Here is a 20,123-nt window from a genome sequence, read left to right on the forward strand (position 1 = left end):
TGAGTTGAAAGCAGTCTGCAGGCATATGGAAACCAAAGGCTCTATCCAAATGTCTGGACAGCCCAGAATCAAAGAGAAGGCTGGTCTTGCTGAGGACCCAGGTGGAATTCCCAGGACTGGATCCCATGCTGGGTAGACTGACCCCACCGGAAGAACAGAACCACCAGTTTTCTCAAGGCTTGCTCTGCCTCCCCTGGAGTCTGGCTAGAGCAACCCTGATCTGACCCCGCCATCTAGGCCGGTATCCTTTGAGGCCCGGGTCAGCCACTCATGCCAGTGAGACAGCCTCACATTTGCCGGCTCCATGGCCGCTGCCTCCTTCTTTGGCTCCCCCCCCCCCGCCCCCAGAAGCCAGCGTGCTGTGCTCACAGTTAGGAAGGCAGTTCCTCCGGGTCCTCCCCAGCAAGCAGGCTGCGAGCTGCCGCAGGAAGCCCTACGTCCCTGCGGGCTGTCTCCTGGGTTTATTGTAACCCTTCCTCCTGGGCCCAGACAACACGGGGGGACCTCTGAGGCCCATGCCAGTGTGGGTTTGCCTCTTTGACAACACAAAACTCGAGTCTGGCAACCACTGTATTGCAATATGCCTTAAAGCTGCAAATTCCAGAGTGATCGCTAGTGGAGAGGAGCAGAAACACCGGGCTAGAGACAATGTCTTCCGTACAGGGCTTGGAACTCTAAGATCTGGTCTCAATTTAGAATCTACATGTTTGCATTTCCATCCATTCTACTCTTAATAACACGGCAGCTGTCGCTACCACTGCCAACTGCTGCCTCTCCCCGCCTAAGCCAGGTGGCCTCTCTGCTTAAGCGTCAGCGTAGTAGCTTGTCTGCCTTCGTGAGAACCCTGTGAGTGTGTATTTTAAGGAGCAGGCAAAAGGTATGTGAATTCTGTAGCAGATGACGCTCAGTGCCGTACAAGGCCCTGCCTCTGCTCATACTGTCTGCACAGCTCTGAGATCTTCACTGAGAGGGTGACCCGCGCCGGGTAACCAAGTCCCTCAACCGTGCAGTCCCAGCCCAGGAAGGCTGTATGGAGACTGGCCACCAGGGGGCACTGTCACACCGCGGACCGGCAGCCCTCAGGGAGCAGCTAGGCAAAGCGGAAGGCCTGCGCTTGGTCTTCTGGGCTGTTTTCTCAGGTCCGGGAGGGAATGAACAGGAAATACCATCCAGGTCAGATGGGAATGAAGATCCAAGAGGGCATGAACCCTGGCCGGCAAAACCAACCGCGTCTGCAACCAAACCCTCCCCAGCACGTCAACATGGGAGAGTCGCTGAAGAAACAAGCGCTCGTCTCGTTGTTAGTGTATGTTAAAACAAATTTATTTACACAGTAACATGATGCCACAGAGAACACAGCAAAGTACCACAGCAAACCAAAGGGCGGCACCACCTGGTGACAGAGGGGACCTTACACCGGTAGAGTTACACAACTCTAAAATATGTAAAGGGTTGAAGCTCCAGGATAGAGCAAGAGAAACAAGATTTTCAAATATAGAGTGTGGGCAGAGCCCTGGGGAACTAAGGAGAGACTGGAATGAGGACTGCCATGATTCAAATACTGAGAAGGATGACATCTTGCTTCTGCCCTGATCTCATGCCAAAACGCCCTGCAGATCAACAGAAAATCCCAACCCAGTGTGTTCACACGTAACTCTTTAAAAAACTGGTAAGGGAAGGGATAACCAAGTGGTACTTGGAGCAAGTTTCCTGAAGCAGTGTGGTTTATCCTTCAAAAATGCTACCCTGAAGCCATAGGGCTGTTCAACATTCAAATTATCATGAGTGCAGACACACACGTACTTTCCACACACTATACGGGCAAAGTGGATTTTCCATAATACAATAATAGTCGTAGCAAAATATATGACTCTATACTTCTGCTAGGTTAAAAAATTTCCGACCTCTTTTGATTCCCTGAAACTTTCTTAATTAAAAAAAAAAAAAGCATGGGGGTGAGTGGGGTGGGTAAAGGTGAGAAGCTGGAATAAGCCCAGAGGCTCTCTGGGGGGGGAAGCGTGGGACGGGATGGCGGGAATGCAGGCCCCCGCAGCCCACTTAGGTGGGGAAGCTTCTAGCAGGGGCTGACGCAAAAACCTACTCTAATTTCAAACAGCTGCAGAGAGGGGATGGTTAACAGCTGTCTAGCACCTTGTGCATCCGGGGCACTTAGAGATATTAAATGATGGTGACGAGTGGTAACCACCTCTGTAGGAAGCTTTATAAAAACGATTAGAATTTGTTAAGAAATCTCCCAGGAGTTCTTTAAACAAACTTACTGGAACTACCACATCTCTTAGAAAAAACTGCCCAGCTTTCAGAATCACACGGCTGTGATGTTCCCAAGCTGAAGTCGGGGCAACAGCCACAGTCACGTCATGGGGAGAGGGACTGGTCCCTTCTCCTTAGATCCTGGGGCCCACGCCTTTCATCATCACCTTCATCTTCTTTTTCTTTTCCTAATAGACAAAATGGACTTATTTAAAAAAAACAGGTGCTTTTTTTTGGACGATGGATTATTTTATCAGCCAGATCCCTCGACAAGGAATGTACGTGAGCTGTCCTACGGCATCTGCTGGAACTCAGCCTCCTCACCTGGGAAGCATCGGGACACAAAGGCTGGATTTCTTTGGTATCATCTCTATCTAGGATCTCGCACTGTAGCTCCCCTGGCTTCCCTTACGGCATCTTTTTTGGTCCACGGAATCCCTACTTTCGGCGCTGCCAGAAGCATGGACGGCTGGCCTTCGGTGCACAGCTGAGCAAGAGCGGCGCTTGGCTTGGTCTCGGCACGGCACTCTATGAGCTTCAACGAGGTAAAACTGATAAGCCGGTGTCGTGGGCAGCCATCCTGTTCACTCATTAGGCTGGACCAGAATTTCTGATCCTTATCAACTAGTGAGGGAAGTAAAAACATGTCAGAGTTGGCCTGGGGAAGCCACGTCCCTCTCTCCCTCACCTTCGAGCATGTCTATACTTTATTCATACAGCTAGAATCACTTGGAATTACAGTGCAGTATCCTGAGTACATCCTGATTTCTGGGACTAGTCTGTGTGTTTTTCAGATGACTGCCAGTATAATCTAGGGAAAAATATTATATTTGCAGGTTACCAGCAAAACCAAATCAGGTTACTTCCTAGCATTGAAGTGTTTTTAATTCAAATTTGGGAAGCTGAGTGCAATCCTTCCATGCCTTACTATTCAGTAGGTCCCAAAGGTCTCTCATCTGCAGTACTAGAAACTTTAAAATACAGTTTTCCTCCCAGAAATACTGTTTAGATCTCCTGGCTTATGAGTTTTGCATGTTAACAAACTTCTTCTGAGTCTGGAAGTAATACTGGCCCCCACTTAATCTGACGATGAAAGGCTACCCAGCCTCACCAGCACGTTTTACTTTTAGCCCCCCAACGTCAGTGGTGTGGGAGCTTGTGCCCCCTCTACATCTCACCCAGTTCATCCCCAGAGGGCGCACCTTGAAACCCACTGCCGTCCTCTTGGCCTCCAATTCTCACATACTTCTAGGGCTCGGTAGGCCTCGTTCACGATTCACTCAAGGTTCTGCTGTGGACTCCATAGGTTCGACGGCTCTTCTTCCCATCCTGCACTTACGCTTCGTGAATTAGCTTCTGAGCATCATGTCAGTGTACGTTTACCAAATGGGCTCTCCCTCAGGCTGGCAGGTGGAAGACTCGTATCCTAGTGCTGTCTGTGGACATCGGGTTCTCTTCCTTCCGAGACCAGCCTGCCGCTCTAACAAGGCACTCTGCTGTATGTACATTCAGGCTTGGTCTTGGTTACTCCACCCATCTCCCTGTTTCTCTAGCACCGAGATGTGTCAGAGAGATTGTTCCTGCTCATGTGGTTTAAGGTAAAGTTCCAAAGGTGGCTTAGTTGTTCAAACTCTCGATAAATGGAAGAATCTGTAGTACAGACTTCAATGGAAGTGAAAACATTTCCAGATAATATTGAAGATAGTAACTTGATGTCACTTGAGAAAACTTAAAGTGCTATCCTAGTCATAATGCAAAACTCAAATATATATATATATATATATATATATATATATATATATATATCCGTCTGTGTCTGAAGGTAGGGTTTCTTTCCAGTTGATGAATGAATTCAGAGTTCCTACTATAATTAGAATGGGACTGTAAAAAGAAATATTTGCAATAATATTAGCTTGACTGAATTTCACTATTCTGGAAAAATATTCCGAGGACCACCTGATATAGTAGTACTTCTTGTCTAGAGATACAGTTATTTTGTCTGCTCTGCTCTAACCTGTAACACCCTTTTAAGCCCTCTCTGCCTCACATTCCTCAGCCATCACTCAGAGAAAAATCAATCTAGCCACCTGTCTCTGGGAAGCCTGAGGCCCTTCTCTGATTAGTGGCACTCGTCTTTTGCCCTTAAAAAATCTGAATATAAAAACAGTACTAAACAACTCTGGTGCGAAGGAGGTGCTCAGTTACCAGTGCTCTAAGATAACGGTAGTGGCGAGTGTCCATGCCTAGAATACTACAGAGCTAACACAAAAAAGGCTGAAGCCAAGTCAAACAGAAAAAGAAAAGAAAAGAAAAGAAAAAAGATACCTAGAGAACAAACAGAGGGACCAGGGAACATTCTTCATTAAATATGAAACCTCATTAAATAGTCAACATTCAAATTTACATGGGCAAGGCACCACGAGCATGACATTGAGAGAGTGTCTCAATCTGCGAACCTTCTGGGGGAGGGTGGGGGGACTGCGAAGGGAATGTGCTGGCTGACACGCTCAGTGGTCTGTGTGCTGCTACTTCAGTGTATAACGAGGCAAGGACTTATGTGCACATGGGCTATGCTAAGGTGAACTAAACACCAGGTTGCTAGGCGAGGCGCGGCCCTGCCACAGGACACGGAGACGGAGCGGACTGCTGGCCTGCAGCGGCGTGCCCGCTCTGCGGCCATTCCCAGGGGCAGAGCCCTGCACTCCGGCCAGGGGAGGCGAGGCTCTTTGTGGGCCAATGCGCTCTTTTCCTTGGGAGTCCAGTACTGCTGGCCAGGAGGACAGGGACAGCCTCCACTTGGGAGCCTCCCATGGCCCATTTTCCTAAACACAAACAACAACAACAAAACAACGAAAAAACACAAAGAAGATCACAATAAAATACATTCTTCTCCTTTCTTGATCCTCTTTGATGTAGGTGAATCATATGAAAAAGGCTGTTAAAAATGTTAAAAGTTTAGAAATGTCCACAAGGCCACTACTGTGCTCTCTAAGTAATACTGCACAATCAGTCTCGGCTTTCAGAAGCTCTGCGCCGGCCGACGAGGGGACCTGGGGCCCCCTCGCAGGCCAGATGCAGAGAACGCACCTCTCAGCCCTGCCCCGGGCTGGTCCCCTCAGAGGCCCGGCCTCCACTCCCAGCATGCACGCGCACACCCACGTGCACGCACACTCACACCGAGTGACTCTTGGGATTTCAAGGTTGAAGTAAACAGATACTCACAGTTTTGAATAACACAAGCACACACATGTCACCTCCCACCCCCACCACCTGGAAGGAACACTCATGTCTTAGCGCAAATCCGTATGTGCCAAGGGAGGAAAGGGAGGATTTCTGTAGAACTTGCTTCAGGTGAAATTGCAACACAAACACTGTAATATACAGCTAAAAAATACATACAAAAATTGCACATGTATTCATAGGAGAGGGGCACGGACCCCATGTGCAGTGCACGGCTCGCAGGCACCCACCTCAGCAATCAAAATCCCCGCCAGCCGTCCTCCGGAGCCACCGCAGGGAGTCCTGTGGCGCGATGTGCCCGTGCCGCCGGCAGGCAGCCTCTCCCGCAGAGGCCAGCGTCCTGAGGAGGAGGCCGGCAGCCTCATCGGTGGCCTTCTCCCCTCCCTGGCCTCCGGCCGCCCTCACAGCCAGCGCTCCGTGCCCTCCGAGCAGATCTTAGAGCTCAACTGACAGCCGTTTCGTGCACGGCTGACGTCTACGGCATTTGGGAGGCTAGTTAACACGGCTACTGGGAGGAGGAAGCTGGCCGATTACCGCTCAGGGGAACACTGGGATCTGGGCTCCGCCAGCCCTGGCCGTCCACACGGACAGCTCTGACAGTAATCAAAGACAGCACTTTCGTCGATCCCCCGGGGGGGCCCCTAGGGAACTGCATGTGTGGGAAATCATCTCCTGGTGTCCTGTCAGCTCTTTATCAGATCACCCTGCGGAGGCATTGGGACACCACCTTGGGTCAGTTCTGTAAGGCGCCGTAAGTGGCTGATAAACCCAAACTTCATTGGCAAGTGGACAGAGTCAAGGTGAAGGAGAATCAGGCAGTGGCAGCAGAGGGCAGACCAGTAGGGCCACCCCCCATGGAGTGCACCCACTTACCAGGACAAGTGAAAATGCGTCCATGACCCAGGGGATGCAACCTCTCCTTGTCGTTTGACCATCTGCGGGAACAAAGGATAGAGTCCCCAGACACAAAACTGGCCCGATGCTAAGGATGGCAGTTCTGCCTGGTAAGAGAGTCAGTGATTGATACTTCAAAGAAAAAAAAATCTGTTGTGAGAGCTTTAGTGGATGATGGTAAGGACAGGTCAAATCTGTCTATTGCTAGTGAGAATAAATACTTGGTGTTAAAAAGACAGGTGATATTCAGAATTACGGAGGAGCTGGACACAGCTCACTGAGTTCATACCAAAAGAGCTGTCCCTTCCGGGATGGACATTTTCATTTTCTACCTGCATTTGGGGACAATTAGGGTGAAAGGTGTTAGTTCCAATGGAAGCCAACTGCACGACCGTACAGTGAAGACAGACCCAGCTTCGTGCTTGGTGTGGAGCCGTGGATAAGCCTTCAGGGGGGCCTCATGTTTCCCGGACAGGGATGGAAGGTTGGCCTCTCTTCTTTCCTTGAATTCTGTGGGAGCACTGGGAAGGGGGCGTGCACAGATGACTTGAAGAGGAAATGCAGAACAGCAGCAACCAGGACAGACTAGCGGTGTTGCAGGGCTTTCACGATACAGCCGAGGGAGTCCGGAGTGGCAAAAGCCAAATACTGGGCACACAGCCAGTCCTCCAGGCTGACCCCCCCCTCCCTGTCCAGGGACTTCTCGGCAAACTTGATCATGAGCAGTGTTCGCCTGATGTCGAGCCAGTTCTGGAGCAGGGCGCTCCTCTGCACTGGGCCGGGAGAGACGGCCAGAGTCTGGAAGAGGTCTTCCCGGGGGCCCCAGAGCAGACACTGGAGGATGCCTTTGGCGTCTGAAATGAGGATCCGCTCGGAAGGGTTGGGATTGAGGAGGCAGCTCGCCAGCTGCTGCAGGCCCCGGGAATAGGCGGAGCGGAGTGGGATGCGAGGCAGGTCTGCTCGAGTGTACTCTTTCTCCTTCAGCTCTGGGTTCTCATCGAAGGGGTTGGGCAGGTGCAGCATCTCGTAGATGAGGATGCCTGTCTGGAACTCATCACACTTCTTATACTGGGTGGCTGTTATGATCTCTGGGGCAAGGCGGGACTGGTCGCGGAGGATCTCGGGGTCCACCAGATGGCTCTTCTGCTTGGCCTGAGAGAAGTTGCTTACTATGAGCCTCGTGGGACAAGAGGAGGTGGGGCTGGACTCTGCAGGCCCCAGGCCCTGGCTGGCTCCCCCCGGCTGGTAGTGGACAAGCAGCAGGTTCTCCAGACGAAGATCGCAGTGAGTGACACGGTAGGGTTTGAGGTGCTCCAGGCCGGAGCACAGCTGTAAGAGCAGCAGACACACTTGCCTCTCGTACAAGTCCGGGCTCTTCCCGTGCTGGGCCAGAGAGTCTCGCACAAAATCAGCCACAGTGAGACAGGGAACCTCTCTGGTGATGACCACAACGTGGCTTCTCTGCTTCCTGCTCATGGCCCCCTGGCTTGCTTTCTGGGATGACTCTGCTTCAGAGCAGGGCTCCGGGCTTCTCCCATCAGCTTCTTCTTCAGCCTCTTCTTCAGCCTCTTCCACTTCATCCTCTTCCTCTTCGGGGGCATCGGGATCCTCCCAGGGAAGCAGACGATTCGGGACTTCAGCAAGGAAGTGACCACAGTCCTGCTGGATGTTAAAATGGACAGCCAGACTCTGCCGGACCGCCAAGCTGTGATAATACTGCTGAGACTCTTCAGCTTTGCTCTTACAGATCTGGAAGAAGAACGCAAATAACACAATGCAAAATGCACACTTGTGTAACCAGGCCTAGATGCGTAAAGGAAGATTAACTGGAAGGTGAGTGGTGGGGGACAAACCGTGCTGTAGTGAAGTCTTCAGAAAGGGTCTCGCTAGTCCTGTGCCGAGCAACAGTAGCAATGGCAGGAGCCGTTTCTTAAGGCTATCTACCTCCTGAGCACTTTATGTATATTATCTCTAGTCCTTACACCAACCCTTCAAAGTAGGCTGCAGATTCATTAAAAAAAAAAAAGAAAAAAAAAAAAAAAAAAGCCCAGAGCTACCAGCTTGCAAACCCAAGCCTAACACCGCAGCTTGCTTTTTCTACCATACCTTGTACATCATCTAGAAAACAGAACCAAGAATAATTTTTACCTACTTTCTGTAGAGGCTCACAGCCCAGACTTACACAGCAGCTCTATAAAGTGGGCCAGGACACCTTATTTTATCACTGGTCAGGAGAGCAACATAATATTGGCCAGGTAAAGTGTGGGTTTTCCTAATTTTCAATGAATGTCACTGTCACTACTCAGGCATGCACGGTTGACTGGCAAGGTAGAGACAAAGGTTTGAAAGAATCAGTGGTCTGACCTCATCAGAGCACAACCAACATTTCAACGGGAGGACTCTGAGTTTCATGCTTTCTCTTAACAGGCCTCTTGTAAAGGCCAATATTTAGGCAGCAAGGCCTTCCAAAAAGAATTTTATTAAGTGGTTATGGATCATGCAAGAGTTTTTTGATCACAAACATTAGCCAGGAGTTCTACATACCAAAACAACTACTGTATTTCTAGTCATCCAGGGTTAGAAAAAGTAAAAAAGCAAAAAGTAAATAAAATCACCCCTAAATGGATTATGCTCATGATAGGACGTGGAGAAGCTGACCGTGGAGGACTTCCAACAGCCCGGCCAGGCAGCTCCTGCACGAGCCTGTAACAGAGGAGCACATTCTCTACCCTCGGCTGGGATATGCTGCTGGACTTCACAGGGATCCAGGCCTCCCAGCAACAGGCACCTGGAAGTGTTCACACTGCCTGTTTGCTTCAGTAATACAGAAAAGAAACAAATTTTAAAAAGGATTTTCTAGCTACTTTTATTTTTTTAAAACGTACATTTTCTTGGGAGGGTGCTGATGAGTCTCCCAGTTCTGAAAAAGAGCACACTCTGATTTTCATTCAAACAGATATTAAGAAAAATATGAACTAGGTGATGGGGACTCAAAAGAGTACACCTCTCATAATGAAAAAGAAAAGAAGAAAAGAAAACAACAAAAAGAAAAAACTCCCCCCCAAACCAGACCAAAGGTAAAGGAGTATCTGGGGGAGAGGAACATCTTCTCTCATTTACTGTATTTATGCATATTTATTACACTTAGAGTCTCGACACCAGTAATCAATACCAGAGAAATCTCTCTCTCTCTCCTTCTCTCTTCAAATATTACACGACCTACTTCATCAATTTGAGGGCACACTAAGCATTTCTTCTTTAACCAACTTCTGGTCTTGAAACAGAGATAACCCCAGGCTGAGTTCAAGTTCAAACATATATCTTTCGGAAAATATGATCTTTGGAAAGCTCTCAAAGTCTCTGTACACGCGGTATAATATATACTCCTATATGCTCATCAATCACAACGTGAGTTCTTTCTATACTGTACTGCTGGCAACATTTCATATTTATGTGTCAGCAGGTATTGAAAACGCCTATACTAGCCATCTTTTAGTTGCATAGGAGTTGGATCTAGGACATGGCACCATTAAACCCATTTCCAATTTTAATAATTTGCTCAATATCCCATCACTGGCTGGAATGAAAGTTCAAAGGTCTCAAGTCCTCAGTCTTTGAAAAGTCAATCAAATACCACTGAGTTGAGTTGAATGAGACTGTGGTTAAACTCTAGCAGTCAGTTTATAGAAAGGACACTCACCAAAGACTTGGCAGGTTTGGGATTTAGTCCTGCCAATGACTGTATAACCCTGGGCATCTCAGCTAATTTCTCTGGGTCTCAGTCTCCCTAAAAAGGGAGATAACAGAAAAAAAATACTGAAACCTACTACTCTGGGCACTTGTGAGGATTAAATGAGAGCAACTCTGTAAAGTCGATCTCAAAGCTACACAAACGTAACATTGCAAATGACTAAGACAATGAACAACCTGCAAATGTTACAAGTGATGTAATATTATAGAATCTTCATGTGTTTTCAAACAGAGAAAGCAAAACAGAAAAATGCATCTTTCTTTTGAGTCCCGCCCCAGCAGTGGGGCTCTCTGACCATGGGTTGGGTGGAGGCAGCCGGAGAGGAAGAGCTAAAGTCCAACACCCTCTCAGGCCACAAGTCAGACTGTCAGTATGTTCTGGTCCCTGACAGGCCCAATCTAAGGCTGAAAGAGAGAGAGAAGTGTCTGACTACTCTGTAGTTTCTACTATGCTGAGTCGTACTGAAAAAAACTTGCCACTCTGTGGTGTGGCGTTAGAAGCAGAGAAGGTATTCTAATCGTGACTTCTCCTCGCATCGTGTTATTCGGGTGGTATCCGCCCACACACAGACACACACACTTTCATAAGATTCCCCAGAGCTGTGTGAGCAGACAAGAACATGGACACTACAACAAGAATTTATGTTTAGTTTCACAGATCAACTTGAGATAAAGGTTCAAAGTGATTTACAAAGGAGAAATGATAAATTGTTCGACCATTCTGGATGCTCTGAAGGAAAATGGGCTGCCTGGCTAGCCAGCCCGAGCGGGTGGCACTTCCTTATCTCCTCATCTTACAATATAGAGACAGGCTGAAGAATAATGGGTCACTCTAGTTTAAAGGGTAAAGGGAAAAGAGAAAAGTCTGGAAAGAGGGAAACAAAATACTAGGGCTTCTAATTGGCTCACAACCATGAAAATAGTTATAATCAAATTATAGACCTATGGAGATTTCCAAAATAGAATTTCTTGTATGATGAGTATCTCATAAATCTCTATTATGGAGCTTGTGATGATGTTAATTTAGGTAGGAGTATTATATGATTCTATGTACCACACGGTAGCAATTTTTCAAATATTAATAACTTGACTCCTTCAGTTTAAAAAAAGAAACTCAAAATGACCTGACTTCAGATGATGAATTTCTAGTCCAAAAGTTATTTTAGAAAACAAGCCGCTCTTTCCAGAACAAATGGACAGGATTCCTCCTGCTGGTTGTTGTTTTGACCTCCTTCCCTTACCCGATATTTTCTCTACCAGGAAGCAAAGTGACTTCTTCTTGGCTTCCCATTTTCATTTATCTTTCTTGAAAGGAATTTACATTTCTTCCCTAAAAGGATAGCTGGTGTGGACTGCAGGAATTTCCAAAGAGATGCCACTCCCTAAGAATGATTTCCACAGGACTTCTAAGCTTCCCCAAATTTTGAAATAGGAACAAAACAGGAGCTGGAATGGTCCCATATCTTCGTGTAAGATTCTCTTTTTTAATGGGAGAAAAATCATCTCATACTGTTTAAACTACGTGTGGAATAACCGATTTAACCTGCCACCAATTTTGGCAGATTCGTCCTGCCTGCACTTCCGGAATGGGAAGGAAAGCTCGGCCAGAGCCTGAACGACGGTGACACTAGAGGGCGCCATAATATCGCCATCCAGGAGTCCTTTCCGTGGCAGCTGCGGCGAAAGAACAAAACCAGGCTGGGGAAGGTTAATGTCCTACGGTATGCCCTAGGTCCTCTTTCTGGACAAGTTACTGGTTCTGTGAAGGTCGCAATACCGAATTCATGCGACAGGAGCGCTTTCTGTGAAGAGCACAAACAGGAAGAGATGCGCGCGCGGCGACCCCGGCCTGCTTGGCCGCTCAGACGGCACCCCTCCCGAGCTACTTCTCCAGAGGAAGCCAGAAGCCCATCTCAAGGGACAGCCCGCCAGGGGTCGTTGCACACCCACCAACATGCATAAAACACTGCCACAAAAACAGGGGCCTGCGAGGAAACGGAGTTGTCTCATCCGAAAGGATGAGTGAGGACAGAGAAGAAAAAGGGAAACTATTCATTGGCAGCACGTGAGCATTCAAACAAGCATCTGATGGCTTCTTAGCACTTTCCACCTGTGAAAAATACTTAAGTGATCCAGCCAGAGCCCCAAATATAGTGGGTTAGGGAACCCCTTAGCCACCGATCAATCACCGGTTGGAAAATGGAAAAAAAAAAAAATGCTTCCAGAGCCAGAGGCCTTCTCCTGAGGCCTTCTCAGACCCAGGTCAAACCACACAACACTTACACAACCTGATCTTAGTGGGGAAACAGCCTGGTAATTGTTCTTCACACACAGCCTTAAAAGTTTAATTCCAAACATTCCCTTCAATACAGGGGCTCATTTTCTGTGTTGCTCATGGCAACTGCTCTGCATACCTTTGAGTCAAATCTGCCATTATAAAGCATTTATGTTTATAATAATAATAATCTCAACCGAGACAGTGAACTTTTAAAAAGCAGAGTGTGGGGAGCTTTGACTGTAAATTCCCATTAAAAGCAGCTGGGAAGAAGACTACGAGTCTGATACTGTGGACCCTTTCAGAATGCGCACAATGCCTGCCTGGAACCCGTAAAGAGGATGTCCATACATCTTGCTGTCCTTTCAACACTGGGGAGTGGAACAGATATTCAGTTGAAGGCAACACAGTAGGGAGGCAGGGGGAAAAGGTGGACATCTGGCACCACGTTAGGGAAGTGGCTGGGGAATACATCAGCTGTCGAACAGAGTGATATTATCCATTTTCCTTTATTTGACTCTTTCTCCCAAAGGCTCCTTGAAATGCTAGTGTTTGTGGGGGGAAGTCTGTTCTCTGTCCTCTTTTCTCATGGACACACTCCCTTCAGCAAGCTCATGGCTTCGACCATCTTGATACGTTATTGACTTCCACATTTGTAACCCAGACTTGCCTCAGAGCTTTAGACTCATCTCCTCAATGGCCTACTTGATTCCCCCCTCCCTCGTATGTCCTACCCCACAGACCCTTAAACTCAACATTACCAAACCCAAACTCTTCTTCCCACCGAAACCCCCGGTCTCCTAGTACTCCCTCTTCTTGGTGAATGGAGCCGTTATCTGTCCCAACATCGGTCTAAGAAATCAAATTCACTCTGGATTTCTCCTCCATCTTCACTCCCTACATCTAATCAATCACCAATTTTAATCAATTCTGTTCCCAAATAACTTTCAAATTATCCTCTTGTCTCCATCATCTATTGCTACCATTATCACCGGCATGGAGTACTACAAAAGATTTGCAACTGGTCTCCCTGCCTCTCATGTGACTTCCCTCAAACACCAGAGCCACCTTTCAAAAAAATTGGATACCGCTTGCCTAATATTTAAACCTAGTGCTCCCACTATCTTCACAGGAGAAAGGCCTGGCCTGGCCTCCCTTTCCAGTCTTATTTCTCACATCTCTTTCACTTTTGCCATATTGAACTACCAGCAGCCAGCCCCCTGGCTTCCACCCGCCAGGTGTTCTCTCTGATCAGGGCAACTCTTCACCCCTCATCTGCCTGAGGGATTCCTACTTACTCTTTCAAAACCATTAGCATGTGTCAGTTCTGTCAAAGAGAGAAAGCACTGAATACCCTAAACGTCCTTTCTGTGTTTCCTGCATACGTCTCTATTATTACAGACAGTGCATTTTTTGGGTCTGTCTTAAGAGCAGATATTGGCATCAGCAGGGCCTACCACAGAGCAAGGCATACTGTGCATGCTCTCAACAGGTCTGTACAAAACACTGAGAAAGGCGACATCTGATCTGGTGTAGCCACGGGGTTATTTACTCTGAGCAGCTAGAATATAGGATCAGCTTTTATGAAGCAGGTGGAAGCTGGCAAGGTGATGGGGAGGGGGCAACGGCAGACTAATCTGAGTAACGAACACTCATGACCTGACGACGCAAATGAGTAAAATTTGAACAATGGAGGCTGTCTGCTGAGTCCAGGCTGCCCTTAAAGGCTTGGTGGTTTTGCACTGCACAAACCTACACAAAATGACAATGTTCTTCAACATTCCATTCAATTTCTTCTACTTTTCCCTAAAGAAAACAATAATTACAAAACACAGGACCCTTCAAAAATATTCCACATTGGCTTTTATTTCTCCATTGATGGGCCCAGGCGGCCTAGTACGCCTTCAGCCGACTTCCACTTTATCAGCAGGAAATCTCATTTCCATCTCACACTACACATTTTACTGTGCCTCAGTGAACTTTAAGTGAGATGGATGTTGTAGGGAATGAATTGTAGAGGGGCAAAAATGAGAAACACTGAAGATCACATATACCATACCATCTGAGCCATTTTATCACATTACACAAAAACACATCTGCAAACGGGAGAGAGCAAGTGTGAAGCAGATAGCCAGTATTTGGTACAACCTTGCTCTAACAACCAGGCTAATCACTCCTAGATCTCAATTCTTTGATCGACCTAGAAGACGTATTGCTTTGCTTGATGCTACAGAGCCAAGACCCACACACACTCAATGCTGTTATAAATATATTAAAAATGGATTAAGTATTTAATATATAAATGCCATCTGGGCCCCAAGTACTCAGAACTCCATGCTACAGGAATCTTCTATGAGCTCTGTCAGGTAGGCCAGGTAATTTATAGCTTGAATTGCTGCAAAAATGTTCACATGCCCAAGAAACCCGTTTTGGAGTCTAGAGAGAAATTCAAAAAGGCAACTGTACAAGATTTTACTATTTTATTTGTAGTTTGTACCCATTAAATCTTTTCATGCTCCCACTCAGCATGTGGAACAAAAGAAAATCACTTGCGTTTCTGAGCTAATAATTTGGGCTGACAGAATGATGCCCAGGATGTTCACATTAGAGAAACTGAGGTATGGCACAGTTCAATAACCATCTCAGGCACAGATTAGGAGTTCAATTAATTTGAATCCCAATTTATAATTCCCAACTATGTTTGCTCACCTTATTCATGAGAGCTATGGCTTCCTTTTCCCACTAGACTATTCATTTTGATTCCAGATTTACTGAGTACCCAAACCCCTTCCTTCCTAAAACAATTCCCAGTTGACGCTCTCAGGAACGTCTGTCTGCATTCAGCCCTGAAATGAAGCGGACCCTGACCTATGATGGCTAGGACTACGTGCAGTGGGCTGCTGATCAATGGCTTTCTGTGAAGTTTCAATATTAGAACATATTTGTACTGAATTATGAAAGTGGAAGTGGTTTCCCCTCTATAGTTTTTTCCTTATTACTAAGCCAGTAATTAATTGCCTGTGTCGATAGTCTGAACTAGTTGTAAACTCTTACCAATCAGTTATTCCTGTAAATGCTTTTTCATTTAGTGCCTTGCTTTCTCAGCATCCACCCAAATGAGATAAACAAAGACTCTGGAGTCAAATGCAATAAAAGATGGTGGTGTCCGCAGTCCACCTCTACTTACTACCAGCCTGTAACGAGATTCTTGGCATAGGTGGAAGAAAGGAAACAGCCCGCTGCTGTAACAGGGAAGTGCACATCTTCCCCTAGCTCTGTGAGCTCTTTCTTTGAGAACAAAGACCTGCACTCCACAAAGAGAAGATACGTACTACCCCAAATTTGGAACTCTTGGAAAATAAGGCAGAAATTTATACTTTTTGCTTATGTGAGATTTTTTATCATCTTCCTCACAGTAATTTCATCCAAATTTCTTATGTGGTCTCACATAGCAGCATTTATTATAAAATGATCTCATAAAAGCAGTGATAAAGAATGTTCCATTGAGACTGAGCCATAACTTTACCAACTGGCCACTCTGCTTATAGGCAAATGTTGTCATTTGCCCATTCAGGGACAACACTGAGGCACGGCAGGGCCAGTCCACCACTCAGGTATGAGATGATAGGACAGGTTCCATGCAGGAAGCGAGAGGCAGCCTGCCATGAAGCCGGTGACCCTCTGCAAAAGTAATTATTCTTCTCGGGCCGCAGTTTCCTCCTGTGCATGATGATGAATGATGAATGCTGGCCCTTCTAAAGTTGTCTTGAGTCTACTTTGGGGATTACGTGTTTGGTCAGTGACTACCCAGATTCTTTGAAAGGAGGAAAAAGCAAGGTAGATTTTATTTAGAACAGGGAAGTTTTAAGTTCATGCTTTAAATTTGTGTTAAGTTTTATTTAGAGAGCAGGAAGTTAGGGGCTGGAGGCCAGCCAATATGCAGCCCACAGAGACAGGTCTGATCTGCTGGGTGGTGGCTCCCCAAATGGTGATGAGGGGATAAAAGGAGACAAGAATGAGACAGAAATAGAAGTTGGAGGTTAGATATTGTCTGGGCATCAATCTGGCCTTTCCTTCACCAAAACACTTACAAAAGTAGACTGTGCTCACTGCCTCCACAGCCTCACTGGTCCATATATTCTCTAACTGGCTGCATCTGGTGTCTGCTCCCATTATTACCAAGATTGCATTTTCTTGAGGTTTACTAGAGATTGAACTCCTGCCTTCTCCTTACTCTGCTCAAGCTTTCTGCAATCCTGGACTCTTTGATCTGTGGGTCCTCGCCCTCTGCTACCTCTTTTCCAATGTTCCTGCTTTGGGTCACTAGATGGGTGGGCCTTTTTCTGATTGTGCAGACTCTCCACTATAATCACATACATTCCCAGTTTGAACTAAATCAAGTCTATGAGAAGACTGGGTAAACATATTTCTAGTCTTCATCTCCGTTTTGAGTACCAAATGTACTATTTTTATCTGGCTCTGGGTTTCTCTAGGATTGGCTATCCTATGGGCATGCTGAACGGAGAGTTCATCTTTCTGGCTGTTCTGATTCATATTTCAGTTAATGGCATCACCATCCTCCTGGGGTGGTCTCTCATCCTATATCCAGCCTCTCACCAGACATGGTCTACCACCTGTTTCAGCTCTTTTACCACCTGCCCCTTCTTTCCCACTGTTCAGGGGCTCATTATTATTCACCTGGACTACTGCAACAGTGTCATGACTGGCTTCCCTTCTGGACTCTCCCATCACAGTTTTCCTCTAAAATCATTTCACCACAGTTTTCTTCCAAAATCATTGATCTTAACGTTATCCCTCCCTTTAAAAATCCTTAGTGATTTCTTATAAAACACGAACTAAAGTCTAACTTCTTGAACACATCATTCAAAGCTCTAAATGTGGTCCCAAATCTTTCCATAGCCAAATTTTTCAATATTCTATCCATGCACTGCATTCACCACAGTGTGAAGTGTTTGTTCCCGAGATAGTGTTAACAATGACTTCTGTCATTCGTTGTCATTCATCTTTACATTTCTACATACCACTCTGAACCTTCATTATAATCTGTCTGGTTTAAGAGTTATTTATGCCTTTGTCTTCCCCACTGGAATATAAGCACCTTGAGGGTGAGGTTTTGTCTTATTCACATGTATTTCTGTAAGTCCACATGGATATCACTATTTTTTAAACAGTAAATGTTTGCCAAAAGATCAAGAAATATTTCCTGAATGCCTGTTATGTACGTGGTACTATTTTGGATAGTATATACTGCTATCTGATGCTAAATATACTAGATTAACACTGTAACAAGGATATAAGCATTAATAACTCTGGTCCCTGCCATGGGGAAGCTCAACAGTGGGGAGGGGAGGCATGTGACTTTAATTGTATAACAGTACTGCTGTATAATCATACAACTGTAGCATGATAATGCAGTGATAGAGAAATCCACTAAGTATAGAGTGGTACTCAGAGAGGAGCTGTCAACATGTTCTCAGAACATCAGAGAAGAAAATTCACAGAGCTGGATTCTTTAAGAAAACAGGAGCTTTCTAGGTACATGAGAAGAGAGTGGAGGAATAAATAGGTACCATTTACTGAATGCTTTCTTTGTGCAAATGATGCTCTGAGCACTATATACATCACTATGGACATATTGACTCTGTGATTTTTCACAATGGCTTTAAGAAGAATGGTGTATTTTCTCCATTTTACAGATAAAGATACTGGGCACTGGGCTTAGAAAAGGCATGTAACTGGACCAAATTAACACAGCTAATAAGTTGCTGAAGTACAAATTTAAACCCAGGTCTGTCTGACTTAAAAGCTCAAATTCTTAATCACTATGTCGACAGTCCTCAAATTCTGTGTAGGAACCACCCGGCGTGCTTGCTAACAGTGCAGTTTCCCAGGCCTCACTTCTAATGAGGACCCCTCAGGTGATCCTGAAATAGGTCACCTGTACATGACAGTCTCTTCCCAGAAGCTCAGACCAGAGAGGAACCAGTGTTTGCAAGGCCAGGTAGCATGAAATGGGAGCTATTTATAATTTGTGCTAGAGGATGAAACTACAGGGATCAACAACTAAAGATACCCACCTTCAAGAAGCTCAGTGTCAAATGAGCTAAAATCTCCAATTCATTGTTTTTTTTTAATTGAAAAAATAGTATGACATTATTTAAAAAAAAATCAAAATCACCTATAATTATCACTACTCTAACATAGGCATTAATTGCATATTACCATTTTGTAGGTGAATTTTTAAAAAGTTACAATCATACTATTTGGTATTCTGCTATTTTCATGTGATATTTTATGAAAAATGTTTTCCATGATTTTATATGGTCTTCATAATTACTATTTAATGGGCACAAACATTCCATTGGACATTACTATCATTTATTAAATTTTTCCTTAGTATCAGACTCTCAGTTTGTTACCAATTTTTGGCATTACTAAAATTCTTGAGGATGCTAGCATTTAGTAGCTTTCTCTCATAATTTTAAGGAAAAACGTTTATATCCTTGAAGTAATGAGAAAGAAACCATGTAAATGCAGAACCTATCTAAATACACTCAGACCAGGGGCATCTGGGTGGCTCAGTCGGTTGGGAGTCTGCCTTTGGCTCAGGTCATGATCCCAGGGTCCTGGGATAGAGCCCTGCCTCAGGCTCCTTGCTCAGTGGGGAGCCTGCTTCTCCCTCTCCCTCTGCCTGCTGCTCCCCCTGCTTGTGCTCTCTCTCTGTGTGTCAAATAAATAAAATCTTAAAAGAAAAAAAAGAAAGAAAAGAAATACACTCAGACCAGTACCTAATATTAAAGAAGAATAATGAGTGATCTAAAAAAATGTTGAGCAGTAATTGTCCATTATTGTTAAGAACAATAATGCATAATTTTATATGTACTTTATAGTTTAGAAAGGAGTTTCACCACATAAACACATGTGCATTATAACAATCTTATGAGGTAGGTTCAGCAGTTAGTATCTATTTATGTGAAAACCAAGAGAGGTTACATGACTTACTTGGGGATACACAGAGATTGATTCAGAATTTGGACCCATGTCAGTTTATGCCAAATCAACTCTTCTTTATTATGTGTTGTGATGGTTTTTAGTTTAAGACCAATACAACTACTAAAGCTATTCATATTGAATGAAAACCAGAATAAAGCTATAGACTGAGCTGTGTCCTCCCTGCATTTGTATGTTGAAGCCCTAACCCCGAATGTGCTATACTCTTTCCCTCACTCTCACCCCCCCCCCCCATTAGACACAGTGAGAAGGCAGCTGTCTACAAGCCAGGAGGAGAGTTCTCCAGTCTCCAGAACTGAGAGAAAAGACATTTCTGACGTCTAGCCATCCAGTCAGTCCATGGTGTTTTGTTATGGCAGCCTGAGCTGACTAAGATTTGGGTGCTGAGAAGTTGAGTACTACTATGACAGATACCCACAAATGTAGAAGCACCTTTGGAACTGGGTAGAAACTGGAAGAGTTTTGAGATCCGTGACAGAAAAAGCTTAGATAATCATGAACAGACTATTGCAAAATATGAAAGTTAAGGGTGATTCTAGTGATGAATCAGACAGAAATGAGGAACATGTTATTAGAAACTGGAGAAATGATAAAAAACTAATGACAAAGAACTTGGCTAAACTGTTCTAGTATTTTGTGGAAGGCAGAACTTGTGAGCAAT

The 20,123-nt window shown here is 45.5% G+C and overlaps 1 protein-coding gene across 13 annotated transcripts in view; it reads right to left on the reverse strand.

Moving 5' to 3' along the window:
- Positions 1-1,295: 1,295 nt before the first annotated feature.
- PEAK1 (pseudopodium enriched atypical kinase 1) overlaps positions 1,296-20,123 on the reverse strand; it is a 291,303-nt gene continuing 272,475 nt past the window's right edge. For 12 of the 13 annotated variants that reach the window (XR_015722128.1, XR_015722130.1, XR_015722127.1 and 9 more), the window contains 2 exons: positions 3,474-8,154; positions 1,296-2,895 (listed from right to left, as the gene is read on the reverse strand). Coding sequence is in view for 1 of the 13 variants with exons in the window: in XM_045795127.2 (XP_045651083.2) it covers positions 6,991-8,154 (1,164 nt within the window). In the remaining 12 variants the exon portion in view is untranslated. Of the gene's footprint in view, positions 8,155-20,123 lie in introns of all 13 variants that reach the window. The other variant, XM_045795127.2, reaches the window with a different exon arrangement.

The sequence above is a fragment of the Ursus americanus genome, chromosome 28, assembly GCF_024610735.1.
Source record: "Ursus americanus isolate L20-20 chromosome 28, mUrsAme1.1.p, whole genome shotgun sequence".
In the NCBI taxonomy this organism is placed as follows: Eukaryota; Metazoa; Chordata; class Mammalia; order Carnivora; family Ursidae; genus Ursus; species Ursus americanus.